Source organism: Zootoca vivipara, chromosome 6 (assembly GCF_965207765.1).
Source record: "Zootoca vivipara chromosome 6, rZooViv2.hap1.1, whole genome shotgun sequence".
NCBI classification, from domain to species: Eukaryota; Metazoa; Chordata; class Lepidosauria; order Squamata; family Lacertidae; genus Zootoca; species Zootoca vivipara.
The window spans coordinates 94,822,247-94,841,724 of NC_142589.1; the positions used below are offsets into that span (position 1 = coordinate 94,822,247).

The following is a 19,478-nucleotide window of genomic DNA, read 5'->3' on the forward strand; positions in this document are numbered from 1 at the left end:
TTGTGTGACTGCAGTGTACATTGTTTATTGCTTTGATTTTATGGATCAATGGTCTCATTAGATATTAAAATTCATGTTAGATTGCTGTTTTAGGGGTTGTTTTTAAAAGTGTGGAACGGATTAATCCATTTTGCATTACTTTTTTGGAACACTTTGGTTTAGGAACGGACTTCCAGAACAGATTAAGTTTGAGAACCAAGGTACCACTGTAAATGAAAACAAAGAATTAAATAGCCCTGATGTTGAATATCCTTTTGCCAGGGGTGGACAGAGCAGGGGATATATGGCTAGAATCACGGAATCACACAATGGCAGACTCGGGAGGGACCCCCAAGGGGCATCTGGACCGATCACCTGCAAGGCAGGAGTATCGGTGAAAGCATGCAATTTTGTTACCAAAATAAAAATAAAAATAGAGAGGGAGGAGGAGGAGAGAGAGAGGTGATGTTTTGCATTATATCACAAGAAGAAGTTGCGAGTAAGATGACATAATAACAGGGGTGGGCGGGGCCTGTGGAGGCATGTGATTGACAGGAGATGGGCGGGGCCCTGAGCCCGGGGATTCTCTCCTGCAATTTTTTTCCACGCTTTGCAGGAAAGTAGGTTAGCAGATCTCTCCAAGCGCGCTTGGCAAAAGGCGAGAGAGAGGAGGCGCGCGAGGGAGCTCCCGGCCACCGACTCGCATATTATTATTATTATTATTTATGCCGAATAATTAGGGTAGCAAAAGCAGAAAGCAGGAGGGAGGAAGAAAGAAGGAGCCTCGGCTCTCCATCTCTCCTTATTTATTTCTCCTTTCTGCTCCATCATCCATCCTCCTGCAAAGAGTTTCGCTTCTGCACTCAATCTCCTACATGCGATTTCCAGAAGCGCGCAAATAAAGGAAGATCAGCCAACATGCGAGGTAAGGGTTTTATTTCAAAATTTTAAGGGGGGGGGGAATGGAGAGAGTTTAAATCTCCGCTGGTCCCGATCCGAGCGCTTTTTAAACAACCGAAAAACAACAACAACCACCCCAAACTCTGCTTTACGCAAGGGGATAAAGGTTAGAAGCGTGCGTAAATCTCCCCGCGCGCGGACGCTGAACTGCAGCCTATTCGGAGTAAACCTATTGAAATCGGGGGGGGGGAATCTGATTTAAGTGGGTCAACTCTTGAGGAGGATTTGGTAGTGCTTGGGTCCGCAGAGAGGGAAGAAGAAGCTGCGCTCCTCCGAGCCGCGCCTACTCCGAAGTAAATCTCCTTCTCTCTCCCCCCCCCCGGTTGCAATAAAAAAAGGGGTTGTTGGAGCCACCTGGATTTTACTCAAGAGTAGACCTATTGGAATAAATGGGGTAGCGGGAAGACTTATTGCCACCCGAAAACTGTGGACCCCCCCCCCCATTCATGCGCAGGCTTAACCTGGGAGTAAGTAAGTCTCATGCTTATTTGCTTCCGAGTAGACTGCAGAGGGATGGCGCTGCTTACTTGGGAGTAAGTCTGCGTTTAGAGAGGCTTTACTCACTCGTAAACGTGCTTAGGCTTTTGCAGTCTGAATGATGACGCCGTGGGGTTGACTCGCAGGCAAATCCTTATGTGCGCAGGGAAATGAACGCGTGTAGGATCGCATTGTGTAGGATCGGATTGTGTTCCCGGCTTTTTAGAAAATGATATTTTCTCCCAACATCAAGCAAACATTTGGCCCACTTTGGAGCTGAGCAACTTTACAGTATATGGCGTCAAAATCCAGCTAACAATAACATTTATTATTATTATTATTATTATTATTATTATTGCCATAAGGGAAAAATAAACTGTCGATTGCAATCCACCCTTTAAAATGAATTTTGAGTCAAGTAAAGTTGCGTCCATTCATTTCAATGGGTCTTCTCTGAGTAGGGTTGGGTCAATGATTGCCATTCCCCACCTTGATTTATCCCCTGTCTTGGTGGCGATTTATCTTGCCTTGAAGATTCAGGACCTGCAATTATTATTACTAAATCCTGAGCAACTCTTACTTAAGTGATGGACATCGGGAGATACAATTATGTTGGTGAGGCATACAAGATGACAAACATTATATAAAATTTGTATACACTATGTAGCATTCCAAGGGTTTTCCTTTTAAAAAAAATTCAGAGAGAGAGAGAGATTCAGAAACTGGGTTGTGTCCCCCCCCCAAAAAGGTGCAAAAAATATCTCATTTTGAACTTCACCGATTAGATTCCTGCCTCTTCCTTTAAAAGAAAAAAAGTTAATTTTAAAAAAGACGTTTTATTTTGCTATCAAGAGGTTGTTTTTTGTTTTTTGCTGTAAGGTTTTGTTGTGTTTTCCAGACTGCAGATCATTCAGGCTGCAATTGTGAATTATGTTTGCTATGGATCATGCCCCCTGCCCATAGCTGCCAAGTTTTCCCTTTTCTCGCGAGGAAGCCTATTCAGCATAAGGGAAAATCCCTTAAAATAAGGGATAACTTGGCAGCTATGCCCCTGCCCCCAGAAGCCAGTGGGACTTACTTCTAAGTAAAACATATTGGAGACTTCCCTGCACATCTCTTTGCTTCTCCATTCCCTTGTATAATTTGATGGCTTTCCCCCTCGCTGGGAGGGTATTTTGTTGGAGAGCTAGATTAGGCGGGGGGGGGGGGGAGTTAGGCATCTGATAATCCATTTCATATGGGTAGCAATATTAATTTTCGGGAAAACTTGCTTCTCTAATCTGGAAACCTTTCTCCCATCGTCCCACACACCCCTTGTTGCTCGGTGCACTCTGCACTTCCTCAGGGGCACCCTTGCCCTGCCAGAAATCCGGCCTCGGTGAAAGGGCACAGTTTTTTCCTTTTTTAAATTTCCGGATTCCCCCAGCGCAATATCTGCTGCAAATAGCTTCCCACTGAAACGTTGATCTTAAATGTTTTATTTCTGTTAGGTGGGTTAGTGCCATTAAAAAAAAGTTTCCAGGGTTAACATGGAAGGAAATATATATATATATTGTCCTTTAAAAAGGGGGGGGGGAGTAACAGCCTTGATGAAGAGATTCTAGAGGGGGGAAATAGGTGGGCCGAAAGAAAATAGGATATATATATATATTAAATCACCCAGTAGACAGTTCCCGTTCCATTTGAGAGCTGCCCACCACGAAGTTAAAAGTTCAATTAATCATTATTTTTCTATAACGTTAATACCAGGCCTTCAGCATTCAATTTGGGCAGCTGCAGAAGAATTGTTTGTTTGCTTGCTAGCTTGCTTGCTTGTTTTGAGAATGTATTGACTTGTAGGACTGTCCTGCTTCGTAAACGTTTTATAGGGAGGGTCTCGGTGAGGGTTTAAGGAATTAAGTGGCGTGTCATTAAGCCCCCCTCCCCACTTTGTGGCTTGGTGGGTGGGTGGACTCTTAATCTCGTGCTTGCGGGCTCAAGATCCGCGCCTAGACCAAAAGATTCCTGCATTGCAGGGGGTTGGGCTGGATGACCCTCGGGGTCCCTTCCAACCCGAAGATTCCAGCATCCTGTTCTAGGATAACCTAGCAAAATACCCAGTGCTGGCAAGCTTCCTGGTAGCCCAAGGCAAAAAATGGGTAGCCGGAGCTAGGATAGAGGGTCCTAGAAAAGGCCGCTTCGGAGGTGGGGCAGCCCAGACCCCACACCAAAGCCCTTTGGGGGGGGGATACCGGTCTTCTGTGCCCCACAGTCGGACCCTGGCACCGCTGAATTCATACAGATTTCTCCATATTTGATGCCACACATCCATATTCCCCCTCCTTCTCCCCAGATTCACCCCCTGCCATCTGTTGACCCAGTTTTTTACAGTCACGACCCACAGATTGCCCAATATATGGCATATATATATCCCCGAAACCAGATTTACAGGATTCGGGGGGGGGGGGACATACAGTACTAAGGATATTACACGTATCTTGTTGATTCCGTCTCTTCTGGCAGACCTGAGTTTCTGTCAGGTATTACTTTCTGAGAAAAAGAGAGGCCCGGATTTTGCTACTAGGTGCTAAGACAGTCGAAGGTCTGTGCCAGCTTTCGCGTGGCCCTGAGGAATGTTCCTGTGTGACCCGCAAGGCTTGCGCATTGCCACACCTGGCCCGTCATGTGCTTTGGCATAAATTGCTACCGGCCGCTGTTGTTGCGTTAACAGTCTCGGAAAAAATAAAGAGGAGCAGTTATTTGGGTCAGCCTTTTCTGCCCGGGTTTTAAATTGCATGCCAGTGTGGGCAAGTCAGCTGAGCTGCAAACAAGAGACTTGTGAGACCTGGCAGCTTGCATGCTTGTGTGGCAAAAAGAAAAAGAAAAAGCTCTCTCTCTCTCTCTCTCTCTCTCTCTCTCTCTCTCTCGCTTTCCTGTTCATCTTTCTCCATCCCTCCTTCCCTCCATCAACCAAGGGACTGTGTGGGTTTTGCAGTGTGATGGAACAAGGTTTTTGTGACCCCCTTAAAGGCATAACACATTCTTATTACGGAACGCTCTGTCATGGAATTAGGAAGCCATGTCTGTAGCCTTTTTGGTGGGTAGAAGATGCAGAATTGGTGCGGTTCAGTAGAATGTCCCTATTTTCACCGGATAAATGTTGGGAAGCATGGAGTTATCTGACTCATGCGCTGTCTGAAGGCAATCCTGTATAGGGAAGTTTTTTCCCCATGTTTTATTATGTTTTTATATATGTTGGACGTCGACCAGAGTGGCTGGGGCAACCCAGTCAGACGGGTGGCATATAAATAGCAAAAATATCCTTACGGAATGGGACGTTTCATTGGAGGAAGGTTGGAGTGCACAGCACATGTTGAGAGCAGGCTTGGGAAAATTCACCTCGGCCTTCTCGAAAGCGTTCTGCCTTTTAAAGCAAAAAAGGAGAGGTGTTTTCTGTCCTTCTGTGGTTTTCCTTCGAGCCGCACGGCCTCCGCCACGTGTCGTGTGTCGTCCCCCACCCCCATGTCGGCCATTTTGCAGCGGCCTCCGCCACCTCTTCTCTTCCCAGCCGTTCCAAAGATGGCCGCAGCGATGCTAACAGGCAGTGGAGGCGGGGAGAGAGAAGGGCGACTGAAGCATGAAGAGAGGTAGAAACCCCTTTGCTTGGCAGGAGGGCGACGGCGTTGCGGGAAAACATCTCGCGCTTCCGTTCGTCGCCGAGCTTAGGGGTTGCCGGTGTGCGGATAACGTATGAAATTTCCCACACTGGGATTTGCAGAGAGGATTAGCTGTGGCAGAGAGGGAAAATGTGCTCATCCCTATCTCGCATCCCTGGACCCGAGCCTCCAGTTTCCATCTGGTCTCGGTTCGCACATGTCCCCGGCGCCATTTTGGTTCCATGCGCCACGTTGGCGAGAACCAGTATGTGCCCCTCCCTTCTCCCGGCGCCATGATAGCTAATCCTTTTCTATCGGCGGGGAAAAGCCAGCGCGCTTCTCTGCAACATCCATGCTCACATGCATGAGCCTTGGCATTTCTCGCCGAGCTCGTGGCATCCATTTTCAAAATGCCTCCTTCCTTTATTTCTGCAAATATTTGTGGGTTGTTGGTTTGTTTTTGTTTTGTTTTTGCATTCGGTTTCTGTTGAGCATGGGAGCAAGGACCCCAAGGCCAAACGATGCAAGCATAAAAACAGCAACCGCTGCGCTTTTTTCGGCCTAGTGGCACCAGTGTTCCTATTGGAAACGAGGGGCGCCCCTAACATTTTGACGTTTCATTCCCCTTGCTGAAAACAACCCCGTTCCACCAAGGTTTTTTTTTTTTAAGAGAAATATCTTGGGGTTCTTTGTTCCATATTTTGTGGCTGCGTATGCACCCCCAATTTGAAGCATCAGCCCGGGGAGGGGGGGAATTCATGGGAACTGTAGTTTGCACACCCAGATCCACAATTCCCAGGTTTCTTTTTGGGGGGAAAGAAAGAACTTGGTTCAGTCTTGGGGTTCTTTGTTTTGCGTATGCACCCCACATTTAAAGCCCCCTCTCCCAAGAGAACCCAGTTTGCCCACCCAGAGCTACAGTTCCCAGCACTTAACAAACACTGGCTCCCGGGATTCTTTTTTTTTTTCGGGGAAGGTGGGGAGCCTGGGACCAAGAAACGATCCCATTTCAGCGTGGAAATTTGGAGAAGCTGAGGTTATGACCATCTCAGCTGCTCCCCAAGACTTCTGGGAGCTGTAGTTTGCCCAGAGAGCCGAGAGTTGTGAGGAGACCCCCCCGGTCCCCCTCTGAGAGAACTACAGTTCCCAGAGTCCCCCCGGAATAGGGATTGATTTGTTAAACCTCCCTGGGAATTTTATCTCTGGGGCGAGAATAGCGGCCTTCCAAGTGACTCTCAGCACCCTTCAGCCTCGAAATATTTAATTTAAAGTGGTATTGGCACCTCCCCGCCAAATAATTCTGGGTACTGTAGTTTTTAGGAGGCCCCCAATTCCCCTCCCAAAACTATAACTCCCAGGGCAGTCCCTTTTCCCGCAGGCAGCTCTGGGAACTGTAGTTCTGGGAGGCGAATCTGGGGGAAGCCCAACTCTACAATTCCCTGAAATCTCAGCAACTTTATAACAAACTACAGTTCCCAGAATTGCTCGGAGGAAGCCGCGGCTATTTAAAGTGGCAACATGGTGCTTCTAAAGGCCCAGGGTGCAACCTTCGAGTCGGTTTGGATTCTGTTTGCGGAAGAACAACATTTTGGGTGACATTTTTGGGGCTGCAACTGGCGCCGAGACCTTGCAGGGGATTCCTCAGAAAAGGGAGAATTTGAGTTCCCTTTCTCCTGCTCCCAGAAATAGCTTCTTGTTAGCCGCTCCTTAGGGTAGTGATGAAGTGGGATATCAACTCCAAACTCCTCCTCCTCCTCCTCCTCCTCCTCCTCCTCCTCCTCTTCTTCTTCTTCTTCTTCTTCTTCTTCTTCTTCTTCTTCTTCTTCTTCTTCTTCTTCGAGTTTCTTTGCCAAGCGAAGGGGGGAATTTATTGGGTGGTTTTTGTTTTTATTATGCATTCTGTGTTTTTCACATTGCGGTTTTAAGTCGTAACCGCCCTGAGACCTGTGGGTCGAGGGCGGTATACAATTTTTAACAACAACAACAATATTAATAATAGCAATAATTAAAATAATATCCCGACTGCGAAGCGGTTGTGGAGGACGTGCAACATTCGCTCATGGTCGAAGCGTTGGAAAACTGAAGGGAACCTGGCCTTGGCCCAGATGGGACTGATTTTGACCCTAAGGGCTCCATCCATGGCTTTGGGACTCCGCTCCCAGTGGGTTAAGGAAATTTTTTATATATTGATAGCTTATTCAAGTTGGCACCCCAAGATGCCGCAGAGCGCCTCTTGTGCAGGACGGGGGGAAAGCCAGCGCTTCCATACCCGCAATTTTGGAGCAGCTTCCTCCTCTTCTGGCTTCTTAAAAACCTCCTGGTGTTTCTGAGCAGATTGCTTCTGCAGAAGTCGAGTGTCCAGATCAAGGAAAGTCATTTGTTCTTGTTTAGTCGTTTAGTCGTTTCCGACTCTTCGTGACCCCATGGACCAGAGGACGCCAGGCTCTCCTGTCTTCCACTGCCTCCTGCAGTTTGGTCAAACTCATGTTCGTAGCTTCGAGAACACTGTCCAACCATCCCGTCCTCTGTCGTCCCCATCTCCTTGTGCCCTCCATCTTTCCCAACATCAGGGTCTTTTCCAGGGAGTCTTCTGTTCTCATGAGGTGGCCAAAGTCTTGGAGCCTCAGCTTCAGGATCTGTCCTTCCAGTGAAAACTCAGGGCTGATTTCCTCCAGAATGGATAGGTTTGATCTTCTTGCAGTCCATGGGACTCTCAAGAGCAGGCATCCCCAAACTGCGGCCCTCCAGATGTTTTGGCCTACAACTCCCATGATCCCTAGCTAACAGGACCAGTGGTCAGGGAAGATGGGAATTGTAGTCCAAAACATCTGGAGGGCCGAAGTTTGGGGGTGCCTGCTCAATAGTCTCCTCCAGCACCATAATTCAAAAGCATCCATTCAAAAGTCATGGTCCCTCTCTATTCTGGCTTGGTCAGACCACACCTGGAGTCCTGTGTCCGGTTCTGGGCACCACAATTTAAAGAGGATGCTGACATGCTGGAAGGTGGGCAGAGGAGGGCGACCAAGATGATCAAGGGGTCTGGAAGCCATGCCTGATGAGGAATGGTTGAAGGAGCTGGGGATGTTCAGCCTGGAAAAGAGGAGCCTGGGAGAAGATAGGAGATATCTTCCAATATCTGAAGGGCTGAGACAGGTAAATCTCCTTCTTTGGAGGTTTTCAAGCAGAGACTGGATGATCCTCTGTTTTGGATGCTTGAGCTGAGATTCCTCCATTGCAGGGGGTTGGACTAGATGACCCTTGGGGGTCCCATCCAACGCTATATAAACCTAAGGAGCAGTGAACCTTTTCCCCAAGGGAGAAACTTTCTTTTAAGGGACATCGGGGCTGGGGTTGCCAGGAAAATGCTAAAGTTGAATTCAGCCAAAGATGAAGGGCTCTGAGGTTCAGGGGACAAATACAACCCCCCCTCCCAAAAAAACCTTATATCTGGTCTACCCATCCTGCCCCCCATCACTGGTCCAGATGTTTTTGCCTGGCTGGGATGAGTCCCTGGAGGGAGGCTAGAGAGGGAGGGAGAGGCCTGCTTAGGAACTTTTACAGATGTAACAATTACCAAATGTTGCCCCCATGTCCTTTTTGCCTCTGGCGCTGCCCATCCCTCGCCTGTGGCCCCCACGAGGTTGTGAGGTGGCTCTCTGCTTAAAGAAGCTCCCTACGCTGCCTTAAGCTGCACATTATTCAAACGGATCCTTCAAGCATCTTAGGGCAACTTTTTGGAAATCTAAGACGCTGGTTTAGATTGCCCATTTCACAGAAGGGAAAAAAGGCACAGTGCCCAGGGGGAAAAAACACCCTCTTGCACAACTTACCCCCACGCCAAGCAGGAAACCCTCAAGAAGCAGGCAGCCTCCCCCCCCCAGGAAAAAAACCCTCCAGCCCCAAACTAAACCCTTAAGCCCTTAATATATATTTTTTTTAATGCATTATAACCGGGCGGGCAAAGGCAGGTGTTTGCTAGAGCCACATGCACCCAATTGGGGAACCCCGACATTTTGCCATCAACTCTTTGAAGTGAGAAGTTTTGGAGGCAAAAGGTCCCAGGTTCCTACCTATAACGTGACTAATTTTCCTATTTTATTTTATTATTTTATTTTTGTATCCTTGTTTGTTTTTCTCGTTTCCCCTTTGTCATTTTTTGCAAGTTGGCATTGATTGCAGCGGTGCCTTGGTACCCGAACGGTTTGGCTCCCAAACAAATTGGCTCCCGAATGCCGCAAACCCAGAAGTGAGTGTTCTGGTTTGCGAACGTTTTTCATAAGCCGAATGTCCGGTGCGGCTTCCGATTGGCTGCAGGAAGCGCCTGCAGCCAATCGGAAGCTGCGCCTTGGTTTCCGAACAGTTTGCAGGCAGGCATAGGCAAACTCGGCCCTCCAGATGTTTTGGGACTACAACCCCCATCATCCCTAGCTAACAGGACCAGTGGTCAGGGATGATGGGAGTTGTAGTCCCAAAACATCTGGAGGGCCGAGTTTGCCTAGGCCTGGTTCTAGGAGTCGAACGGACTCCCGGAACGGATTAAGTTCGAGAACCAAGGCTCCACTGTACTAGCTATTCCGCGTCAATTGCATTCCATGTTTTAATACTTTTGTCGGAAGCTGCCCAGAATGGCCTGGGCAACCCAGCCTGATGGACGGCATATAAGTAGTTGTTTATTATTATTATTATTATTATTATTACTATTACTATTACTATTATTACATCTCCACGTAGACTTGGAAAAAAAAAACCCTGTCTGAAACGCCTGAGGGATGCTGCCCAGGTGCCAGTGTTGACAACCAGGAGTGCCAGCTTGGCCCTGAGACTGTGGGTGCCCGTGTATTGTCCGGGCACCCAAATTTGTGGGTACCCAGCCCCTTCGTGAGGAATTTTGTGGGTGCTTGGGTACACTGGGCCCCAAGGAGTCGGGCACCAATGGTTTAATCATTTCCCCCCTCCCTGGGATTATAAGGGGGGCTTCCAGGAAAAAGGATGGAGTCTGGTCTGGTCTGTTGTTCCTCTGGAAAAAGTGCTGGGCTTCAGCTTTGGCCCGCCGCCTCTGTTTTTTGCGGTGCAGAAATAATGCCAGTCGGAAACCCAAACTTCCGGTGAAGACGTCTTTGCTGCCTCTCTCGCCCTGAGTCCTCCCCGGCACACCAGAAACCCTCAGCCTCCGTTCCTTCCCCTTTGCTTTTGCAAAGACCTGCGGCGCTTTAAATCCGTCCGGCTTCTCTCGAGGCCTCCCGGTTCTCTGCAGAGGCAAACGTGGCAGAAGTAGTATTATTAAGAGCTGTTCCAGTGACCTAGATCTGTCATTGCGGCGGGGCTTGCGTGTTTACGCACGAGGGGTGTGTGCGCAGCTGAGAGGGAGGCAGAGGGGGAATTGGAAACCCAGGGGAAAAAAGCTGGAAAGAGGAGCAAGAGTCAGGAAAGGCAGGGCTTGCAAACCTCTTAAACAGCAGAGTTTTATTCCCCCCGTGATATGCATCATCTCTCGTCGCCCCTAACCAGTGCCGGATTTACGTATAAGCTAAACAAGTTATAGCTTAGGGCCCCACTCTCTTGCCCCCCCCCAAAAGAATTATGAGTCTTTGTAAATTGTGTTTCTAAAGGAACTTTTGTTATTGCCAAATGCCAATGTGTTTGCATTATTAAGTTTGTCATCAGTAAAACATCATAGCATAGAATCGTAGAGTTGGAAGAGACCACAAGGGCCATCCAGTCCAACCCCCTGCCAAGCAGGAAACACCATCAAAGCATTCTTGACATATGCCTGTCAAGCCTCTGCTTAAAGACCTCCAAAGAAGGAGACTCCACCACAGCAAATTCCACTGCCGAACAGCTCTTACTGTCAGGAAGTTCTTCCTAATGTTTAGGTGGAATCTTCTTTCTTGTCGTTTGAATCCATTGCTCCGTGTCCGCTTCTCTGGAGCAGCAGAAAACAACCTTTCTCCCTCCTCTATATGACATCCTTGTATATATTTGAACATGGCTATCATATCACCCCTTAACCTTCTCTTCTCCAGGCTAAACATACCCAGCTCCCTAAGCCGTTCCTCATAAGGCATCGTTTCCAGGCCTTTGACCATTTTGGTTGCCCTCTTCTGGACACATTCCAGCTTGTCAGTATCCTTCTTGAACTGTGGTGCCCAGAACTGGACACAGTACTCCAGGTGAGGTCTGACCAGAGCAGAATACAGTGGTACTATTACTTCCCTTGATATAGATGCTATACTCCTATTGATGCAGCCCAGAATTGCATTGGCTTTTTTAGCTGCTGCATCACACTGCTGACTCATGTCAAGTTTGTGGTCTACCAGGACTCCTAGATCCTTTTCACATGTACTGCTCTCTAGCCAGGTGTCTCCCATCCTGTATTTGTGCCTTTCATTTTTTTTGCCCAAGTGTAGTACTTTACATTTCTCCTTGTTAAAATTCATCATTTTAAGTTGGAGCTTAAGAATTGTTTCACTATTAATATACTTCTGAATTGTTTCTTAATTATATTGCAGATCAATAATTACCTTGATAAAAATACCTATTTTGTTACGTGCAAATGGCTAGGTCCATCAATGACCATATAGCAGCTATTCAACACAAAAAAAAAACAGTGACAATTTGTTGTGGACAAAGGACAGCTGGACATAGAAAGGGCCTCATTACCTGCAGGAGCTGAGGGCCACATCAAACCTAAATACGGCCCTGCCCCTAACCATTGGACATGCTGGCTTGGGCTGCTGGAAGGTGACTATAGGCCACATGGTAAAGGCTGGCATTGTTCTTTTAAATTTAAGGGTCTCTTCCCCGCCACCCCATTGCACACAAATAAAACTGCAGCGTTGGAGGGCCAGAAATCAGTTGGCCACAATAAAACCTGTGCCAGCGTTTAAGGGCTGGGTGGGTGGGTGTTCAGATGGACTCCCAACTCCTATCCTTCGTTTATTCATTCATTAAGAAATGTATAAATCTCTATATGCCACTCATCCATTTGAAAGAAAAGAAATCAGGGCGGTTTGCAAAGACGGCACACAAAACCGTATTTTTAAAAGCCCAAACCGGAAACCGGCTAGCTGTTGTTGAAAGATGTATTTATTGCCTGTTTGAGAATAGGAAAGTTTAGACGGGCACGTTGCAATGGACGGCAGCTGGTGAATCCCTAGTGGCGGAGAGTTCCGCAGGACTAGGCTATGACGCTATAGCTGGGGTGCCCAAACTTTTTCTAAAGAGGGCCAGATTTGATGAAGTGAACATATGTGAGGGCCGACCCAAGTTGGTGAGCTTTTTTTAGGATTGAAGTTGTTGAGCTTTTCTTATGACTTTACCCCAAAGTTGCTGAGCTTTTTAAGGACATATACTGCCATGGGAACTGGATTAAATCAACCGGCGGGCCAGATTAGGCCCCCGAAATGGACTTTTCTTGTCGTTGCCGAATGAGAGCCTAAGGACCTTAGCTCATTGACAGAGCAGCTACCGGGCAGAAGATCCTGGGTTCAACCCCAGCATTTCCGGGTAGGGCTGCTGCCAGTCAGAGCCGGACGAATCAGTGGTCTGACTTAGTAAAAGGGAGCTTTCTAGTGTTCCTAAGAAGAGCTGGGGGAGGCCTCTTCCAGTTACCCGCTTGTCAATTCCTAAACATTTTAACGTTTGCTGGCGATATCTCGTGCCCGCAACCCTGGAGAGAAGCTGCCAGTCAGAGTTGGGAAAGATGTAAAGTTTCGTTTTGTAAACCGTCAGACAGGAGGGAGGGAAGGAAGTCATTAGGCTCAGTTGAGCCAAGGAGATAAGATAAGAGGGTACGAGATATATATATATATATATATGAATGGGAGAGAATATTGAATTGGATGGACAGTGGTCATATTGAATACAGTGGTAACTTGGTTCTCAAACTTAATCCGTTCCAGAAATTCCGTTCCCAAACCAAAGCGTTCCCAAACCGAGGCACGCTTTCCCAGGGAAAGCAATGCAGAACAGATTAATCCGTTCCAGACTTTTAAAAACAACCCCGAAAACAGCCGTTGAACATGAGTTTTACTATCTAACGAGACCATTGATCCGTAAAACGAAAGCAATAAACAATGTACTGCAGTCACACAGTCAATCCATCAGTAGCTGAACTGGGGTTCTTCCACACAGGCCTGAAAACGAAACAAAAAAAAGAGCTGCAAAAACAGAAAGGCAAAACAAATAGCAAAAACAGACAGACCGAAGCGTAACCCTCAAACCGGAGCACGTTTGGCTTCTGAAAAATATTCATAAACCGGAACACTTGCTTCCGGGTTTGCAGTGTTTGGGTTCCAAGTTGTTTAGAATCATAGAATCGTAGAGTTGGAAGAGACCACAAGGGCCATCAAGTCCAACCCCCTGCCAAGGAGGAAACACCATCAAAGCATTCCTGACATATGCCTGTCAAGCCTCTGCTTAAAGACCTCCAAAGAAGGAGACTTCACCACACTCCTTGGTAGCAAATTCCACTGTCAAACAGCTCTTACTGTTTGAGTACCAAGGCGCTTGAGAACCAAGGGACCACTTTAATGTAATATGTTGCTCACGGTGATCAATAGCTGGTGGAGTTTTGAGTTTGGGGAGGGGTTTTCCAAGGCAGCGTGGCGTAGTAGCTAGAGCGCACCGACAATGTTTATCTCTTGGCCCAGCCTACCTGATAAGGTGGTTGTTGCGAAAACGACACAGAGCAGCGAGGGTGCTGTGCGCATCACCCCGGGTTCCTTGGAGGAAGGAGAGCGAGAGGAACAATTTGCCAGGAAATCGTAACGGGCGAGGCTTCGGCAGATCCTGCCAAAGGAGCCGGGAATTCTGCAACTTGCACAAAGCATGCAAATTCTTATGCAAGGGCAGCCGAAACAATCGCTGGGATGGGGCAACTGTGATACGAGGGAAGGTTGCGCCATTGGGAAGCTCATTATTTACTGTATTCATATTTTTATTTATTTTTATTTTTTCCTTGACTATCAAACCTTTATTAGGCGTTTTACAAATAGAACCGCAAGAATAAGAGTCACATACAAAAGTATTTAAAATGCATACAAAGAGGCAACAGTAAACTGCATATACTAATTTTGTGTGTGTGTATCTGTATGTGTATGTGTATGTGTGTGTGTATAGATAGATAGATAGATAGATAGATAGATAGATAGATAGATAGATAGATAGATAGATAGATAGATAGATATATGGGACCCAGGTGGCGCTGTGGGTTAAACCACAGAGTCTAGGGCTTGCTGATCAGAAGGTCAGCGGTTCGGATCCCCGCGACGGGGTGAGCTCCTGTTGCTCGGTCCCAGCTCCTGCCAACCTAGCAGTTCGAAAGCACATCAAAGTGCAAGTAGATAAATAGGGACCGCTCCGGCGGGAAGGTAAACGGTGTTTCCGTTTGCTGCTCTGGTTCGCCAGAAGCAGCTTAGTCATTCTGGCCACATGACCCGGAAGTTGTCTGCGGACAAACGCCGGCTCTCCCTTGGCCTATAGAGCGAGATGAGCGCCGCAACCCCAGAGTCGGACACGACTGGACCTGATGGTCACGGGCCCCTTTACCTATATATATATATATATATATATATATATATATATATATATATATAATCTGACATTTCAGGAAGCTTATTAAATGAGGCCTGCCATGGAGAGAGAGAAAAGCTGTTCTCCTTCTCTCCTAACCCCAAGATGTCTTGGACATCAGTGCTGGAAAATTCGGGACGGATAAAAGGAAGGACTCGTCCATCGAGCTGTGGAACTCCCTGCTGCTTGATGGCTTTTGCAGAGAATTGGGTGAATCCATAGAATCGTAGAGTTGGGAAGGGACCCCGGGGTCATCTAGTCCAACCCCACTGCAATGAGATGGAGAATCTCGTTTTTCTACTTTCTGAGCTATCTCCAAGGTCTGTGGAGGAGGAGGCGGAGACTGTCAAAAGCCTCTGGCCTTATGTTATTCCATGAAACGTTGTCAATATGTTGGGGACACTCGATGCTTTGCCACCCAACACTTGGACGTCGCGGTTTTTGGAATCTCCACTTTCGTCTTCAAAACCAAGTTTCTAGTCCCTATGGGGTTGCGCCGCATCGAACCCCAGAAGAGGAGGTAGGGAAGAGAAGCAGGCTCTCAGGCAGTTCGACTTCGCGGCCTTGCTGCATTTACACTGCTCGTTTGGCAGAAACGAGACATTTGCGACACTTGAGGTCTAGAAACATGATTCAAAAGGAAAGTTAAAGCGTGTCATTCCCAGTCTGGCCGAAGCCACACTTTTCAGGAAGGGAAAAGGGGCGAGAGAAGCAATGAGGTTTTCAGGATTTCTGTATGCCGGGGGGGGGGGATTTCCTGGGTGCAGAAATTCAGTTTATTCCTGCAGAAGGCACAGGTGTGATTCTATGGGATTACGGCCTCCAATGCCCCACCCATCTCTCAAAGCAACTCTTCTCTGCCTCTACCCCCTTTCCCCCGCTTCCTCCTCCTTATATAACAAATCTTGAGTCCATGCCTTTGTGCCCAGGTTCAGAGAGTTCTGTCTTCTCCGTTCCATTTCCTTGTCACCATCCTCCTTCTGCTGAAACTCCTAACCCTGGTTCATTTCTCCTAACCCCAATTCATCTTCCCCCTAACCCCGGTTTGTCTCCGCTAACCCAGGTTTGTCTCTCCTAACCCTGGTTCGTCTCTCCCCTAACCCTAGTTCATCTCTCCCTAACCCTGGTTCACCTCTCCCCTAACCCTGGTTTGTCTCTCTCCTAACCCCGGTTCGTCTCAAACCTCAGCCTGTGTGTCTTGCTTCTCCGCCCCAACTCCTTCCAACTCTACAATTCTGCAGTTCATTTGGAGGAATCTGCCTGGCCTGATCCAGCACGCCTTTGGTCCATAAGTGGAGTTTCCGTGTATTATGCAAGCATCGCTTTGGTGGTACCCGTCAAAAGGGGGCGTATCCCCTTGTGGGCAGGGTTTGGGGCGTGGTGTGGGTGTGGCTACAGAGAAGCGCTGTCATCCTCAGGAACCAACAGGGCTCCAAGTCATTCTTCCGCCCTGGCTGGGACACCGCTCCTTCTCTCCCCCCCCCTTGGCTCTCGCCTTCCCGGATCCCCGTCGGTTTCCCCCTTCGGCGAGTAAGCAGGGGTCCAGATCCTAATTGGAGCTTCCTCCTTCCTCCCTGGGGTTGCCCCCATTCCGTGGCATCGACCGCATCCTCTGCAAAGCATTGTGGGCCGGGGACCTCATTTGCCCCCAAGATTTCAGCTGCTTAATTAACCACGGCACCACCGCAGAAACGGAAAGGACGTTGTGTCTCTCCCCTGGGTTCCCGTCGCTTCCTGTTTAATGAAGTCGAGAGGGGGTAACACCTGGGGGGCTGGTCGTATGAGACAGCTTCCTGTCCTCATTCTCTGAGGGCAGGCCCCTTCTGCTGTGTCTCTCTGGACCAATCAATGGATCCCGTTGCGCCCAGCACCAAGATCTGTGCCAAAACCTCCAGAGGAGTTTTCCTGCTGTGTCTCTGCATGAGTTGCTGTTCTGGGCATCTCTCTCCCTCCCTCCCTCCCCTCCACTTGCAGTCAGCATCAGGTTGTTCTTTTGGGTGCCTGGGCGGTGTGGCGAAAGCCAATGTTACCTTTATTTTTATTTTATTTATTTTTATTACTTGGTCAAAATAAAAAAACAAAGTAACGGCGGCAGCAGCAACAAATTATGTTGCATGTTATCTATACAATTGAAATACAGATAATGTTTGGGAACATTTTTTTACTTAGGTAAGATAACTTTCCCCTTTTGAAACCTTCCTTGTGTATTCCACTAAATATCATTTATTTTATGCAAAAAAAGGGAGGGGGAAACCCAGCGTTCCTTTATCCCCTTTTAAACTCGTATCGTTATTTCGATTGCGCGTTAAAATCAGTTGCGTGCTTCCACTCTTTACGCAGTGCGAAAGGACCCCTGCAAACAGGAATAATGACCGGTTTTTAAAATAAATTTCCTAAGTTTTGAATGTGTTGCCTACGGAACACCACCTGCATTTTATTTTATTTTTTTCCAGGCATGGGTACCTCGCTGTGCCCATACATCGGAGGGGGTGTTGTAGTGATGCTAGCTGCCAGACATTAAAAATCTGTTTTAAAAACAATAAACTGCATTCTGGGGGTTCCAGCATGTTATGTGTCCGAGTCTCGGGGGGAAAGGAGGTTGCATTCTCAACGGAAACGGAAAACTTAGCAATGTGGGTGCCAACCAAACCTCCTTCCATACAGCTCAGACTGACTGACAGGTGTCAAGATCTTAAATCCTTCTGAGCTAATATATCAATTTTCGATTAAATACACCAGGGGACCAAGACATAACGTAAATTTCAATTTCTTCCCCCAGTCCCCAATCTTATTTCCTCTTCTGATTTCCACATCAGTTGGCAATCCTTTTCTTTCATTTTTAGGTTCAACGAAATTAACCGGCGTTCCGGCACAAATTCTGCCCCGTGCGTGCATTTTGGTGTGAGATTCCCGTTTTCCGAAAGTAAAGTCCCACAATTAGAACCCTTTGCTTTTCTCTAAGTCTGTACGTTGCTTTGCTTTAACCTAGTACAGCGGTACCTTGGTTTACAACCAAAATTCGTTCCGGAGGTCCATTCGTAAACCAAAACAGGTTGTCACCCAAGGTTGCGCTTTTGCCAGTGTTGTTGTTGTTTAGTCATTTAGTTGTGTCCGACTCTTCGTGACCCCATGGACCAGAGCACGCCAGGCACTCCTGTCTTCCACTGCCACCCACAGTTTGGTCAGACTCAAGAACACTGTCCAACCATCTCATCCTCTGTCGTCCCCTTCTCCTAGTGCCCTCCATCTTTCCCAACATCAGGGTCTTTTCCAGGGAGTCTTCTCTTCTCATGAGGTGGCCAAAGTATTGGAGCCTCAGCTTCAGGATCTGTCCTTCCAGGGAGCACTCAGGGCTGATTTCCTTAAGAATGGATAGGTTTGATCTTCTTGCAGTCCATGGGACTCTCAAGAGTCTCCTCCAGCACCATAATTCAAAAGCATCAATTCTTCGGCGATCAGCCTTCTTTATGGTCCAGCTCTCACTTCCATACATCACTACTGGAAAAACCATAGCTTTAACTATACGGACCTTTGTCGGCAAGGTGATGTCTCTGCTTTTTAAGATGCTGTCTAGGTTTGTCATTGCTTTTCTCCCAAGAAGCAGGCGTCTTTTAATTTCGTGACTGCTGTCACCATCTACAGTGATCAAGGAGCCCAAGAAAGTAAATATTTTGCCAGTAGGGCCTCCGAAAATCTAAAAAAAAGGGGGGGGTTGACGCGCTTCCGGGTTTGACGTGTTTGTATTTTGGGAATAGAAGTTTGGGAAATGGGTGGTTTTGGGAATACATGCCAACCAGGGTGAATTTGATTTAAATCAAATCGATTTAAATCACGATTTAAATCGCTAGTCAGTAAGACTTGATTTAAATCAGGCATCCCCAAACCAGGCATAGGCAAACTCTGCCCTCCAGGTGTTTTGGACTACAATTCCCATCATCCCTGACCACTGTTCCTGCTAGCTAGGGATCATGGGAGTTGTAGGCCCAAAACATCTGGAGGGCCATGGTTGAGGAAGCGTGGCATAGACAGATAATGATGACATCATTCTGAGGTTTAATAAGTTAACGGTTTATATTCGGACAGCGACAGCTTTTCCACTGGACTTTATTGGAAGGAGAAAAACCATCATTTCCTTGATAACAACTTAAACAATTCATTTAACTAAAACAATAACATTATAGAGTATGTATACCCATGTTTGTTAACTGATGTGGTTAAACAACAACAACTTAGACTGAGTTTTAGCACACATGAAAAACTTAAATACAAATCCTTATTTCCTCATGAATACCCTTTAGACTATAACGTAACTTAAATAGAAAATATTTAAAAACATTTTTCCTCCAAAAGCATTTTATTTTAAAAATCCAATTTAAATTTTAAAAAGTCCGATTTAATTTTTTACAAAAATCTGATTGATTTTTACCTGCCCTGCTGCCAACTCCCTGGGGCCCCGGGTGCCCGAGCACCCACAAAATTTCCCACGAAGGGGCCAGGCACCCACAAATTTCAGTGCCAGGGCCATGCACTCTGCGTGGCACCCCGGGCGCCCACATTCGTGGGGCCAAGCTGGCACTCCCAGATGGTGTTGAGAGCAGGGTCAGCAAGCCTTTTCAGCAGGGGGCCGGTCCACTGTCCCTCAGACCTTGTGGGGGGCCGGACTATATTTTTTTGGGGGAGAAATGAACGAATTCCTACGCCCCACAAATAACCCAGAGATGCATTTTAAATAAAAGCACACATTCGACTCATGTAAAAACATGCTGATTCCCGGACCATTCGCGGGCCAGACTGAGAAGGCGATTGGGCCGGATCCGGCCCCCGGGCCTTAGTTTGCATACCCATGATCAAGAG

General features: G+C 47.4%; 1 protein-coding gene across 1 annotated transcript in view; it reads left to right on the top strand.

The window, feature by feature from the left end:
* The first annotated feature begins 589 nt into the window (after positions 1-589).
* Positions 590-19,478, top strand: part of LOC118087557 (nuclear receptor ROR-beta) — a 36,961-nt gene continuing 18,072 nt past the window's right edge. The window contains exon 1 of the mRNA XM_035120322.3: positions 590-904. Within this exon, the coding sequence (XP_034976213.1) occupies positions 898-904 (7 nt within the window). The 5' untranslated portion in view covers positions 590-897. The remainder of the gene's footprint in view (positions 905-19,478) is intronic.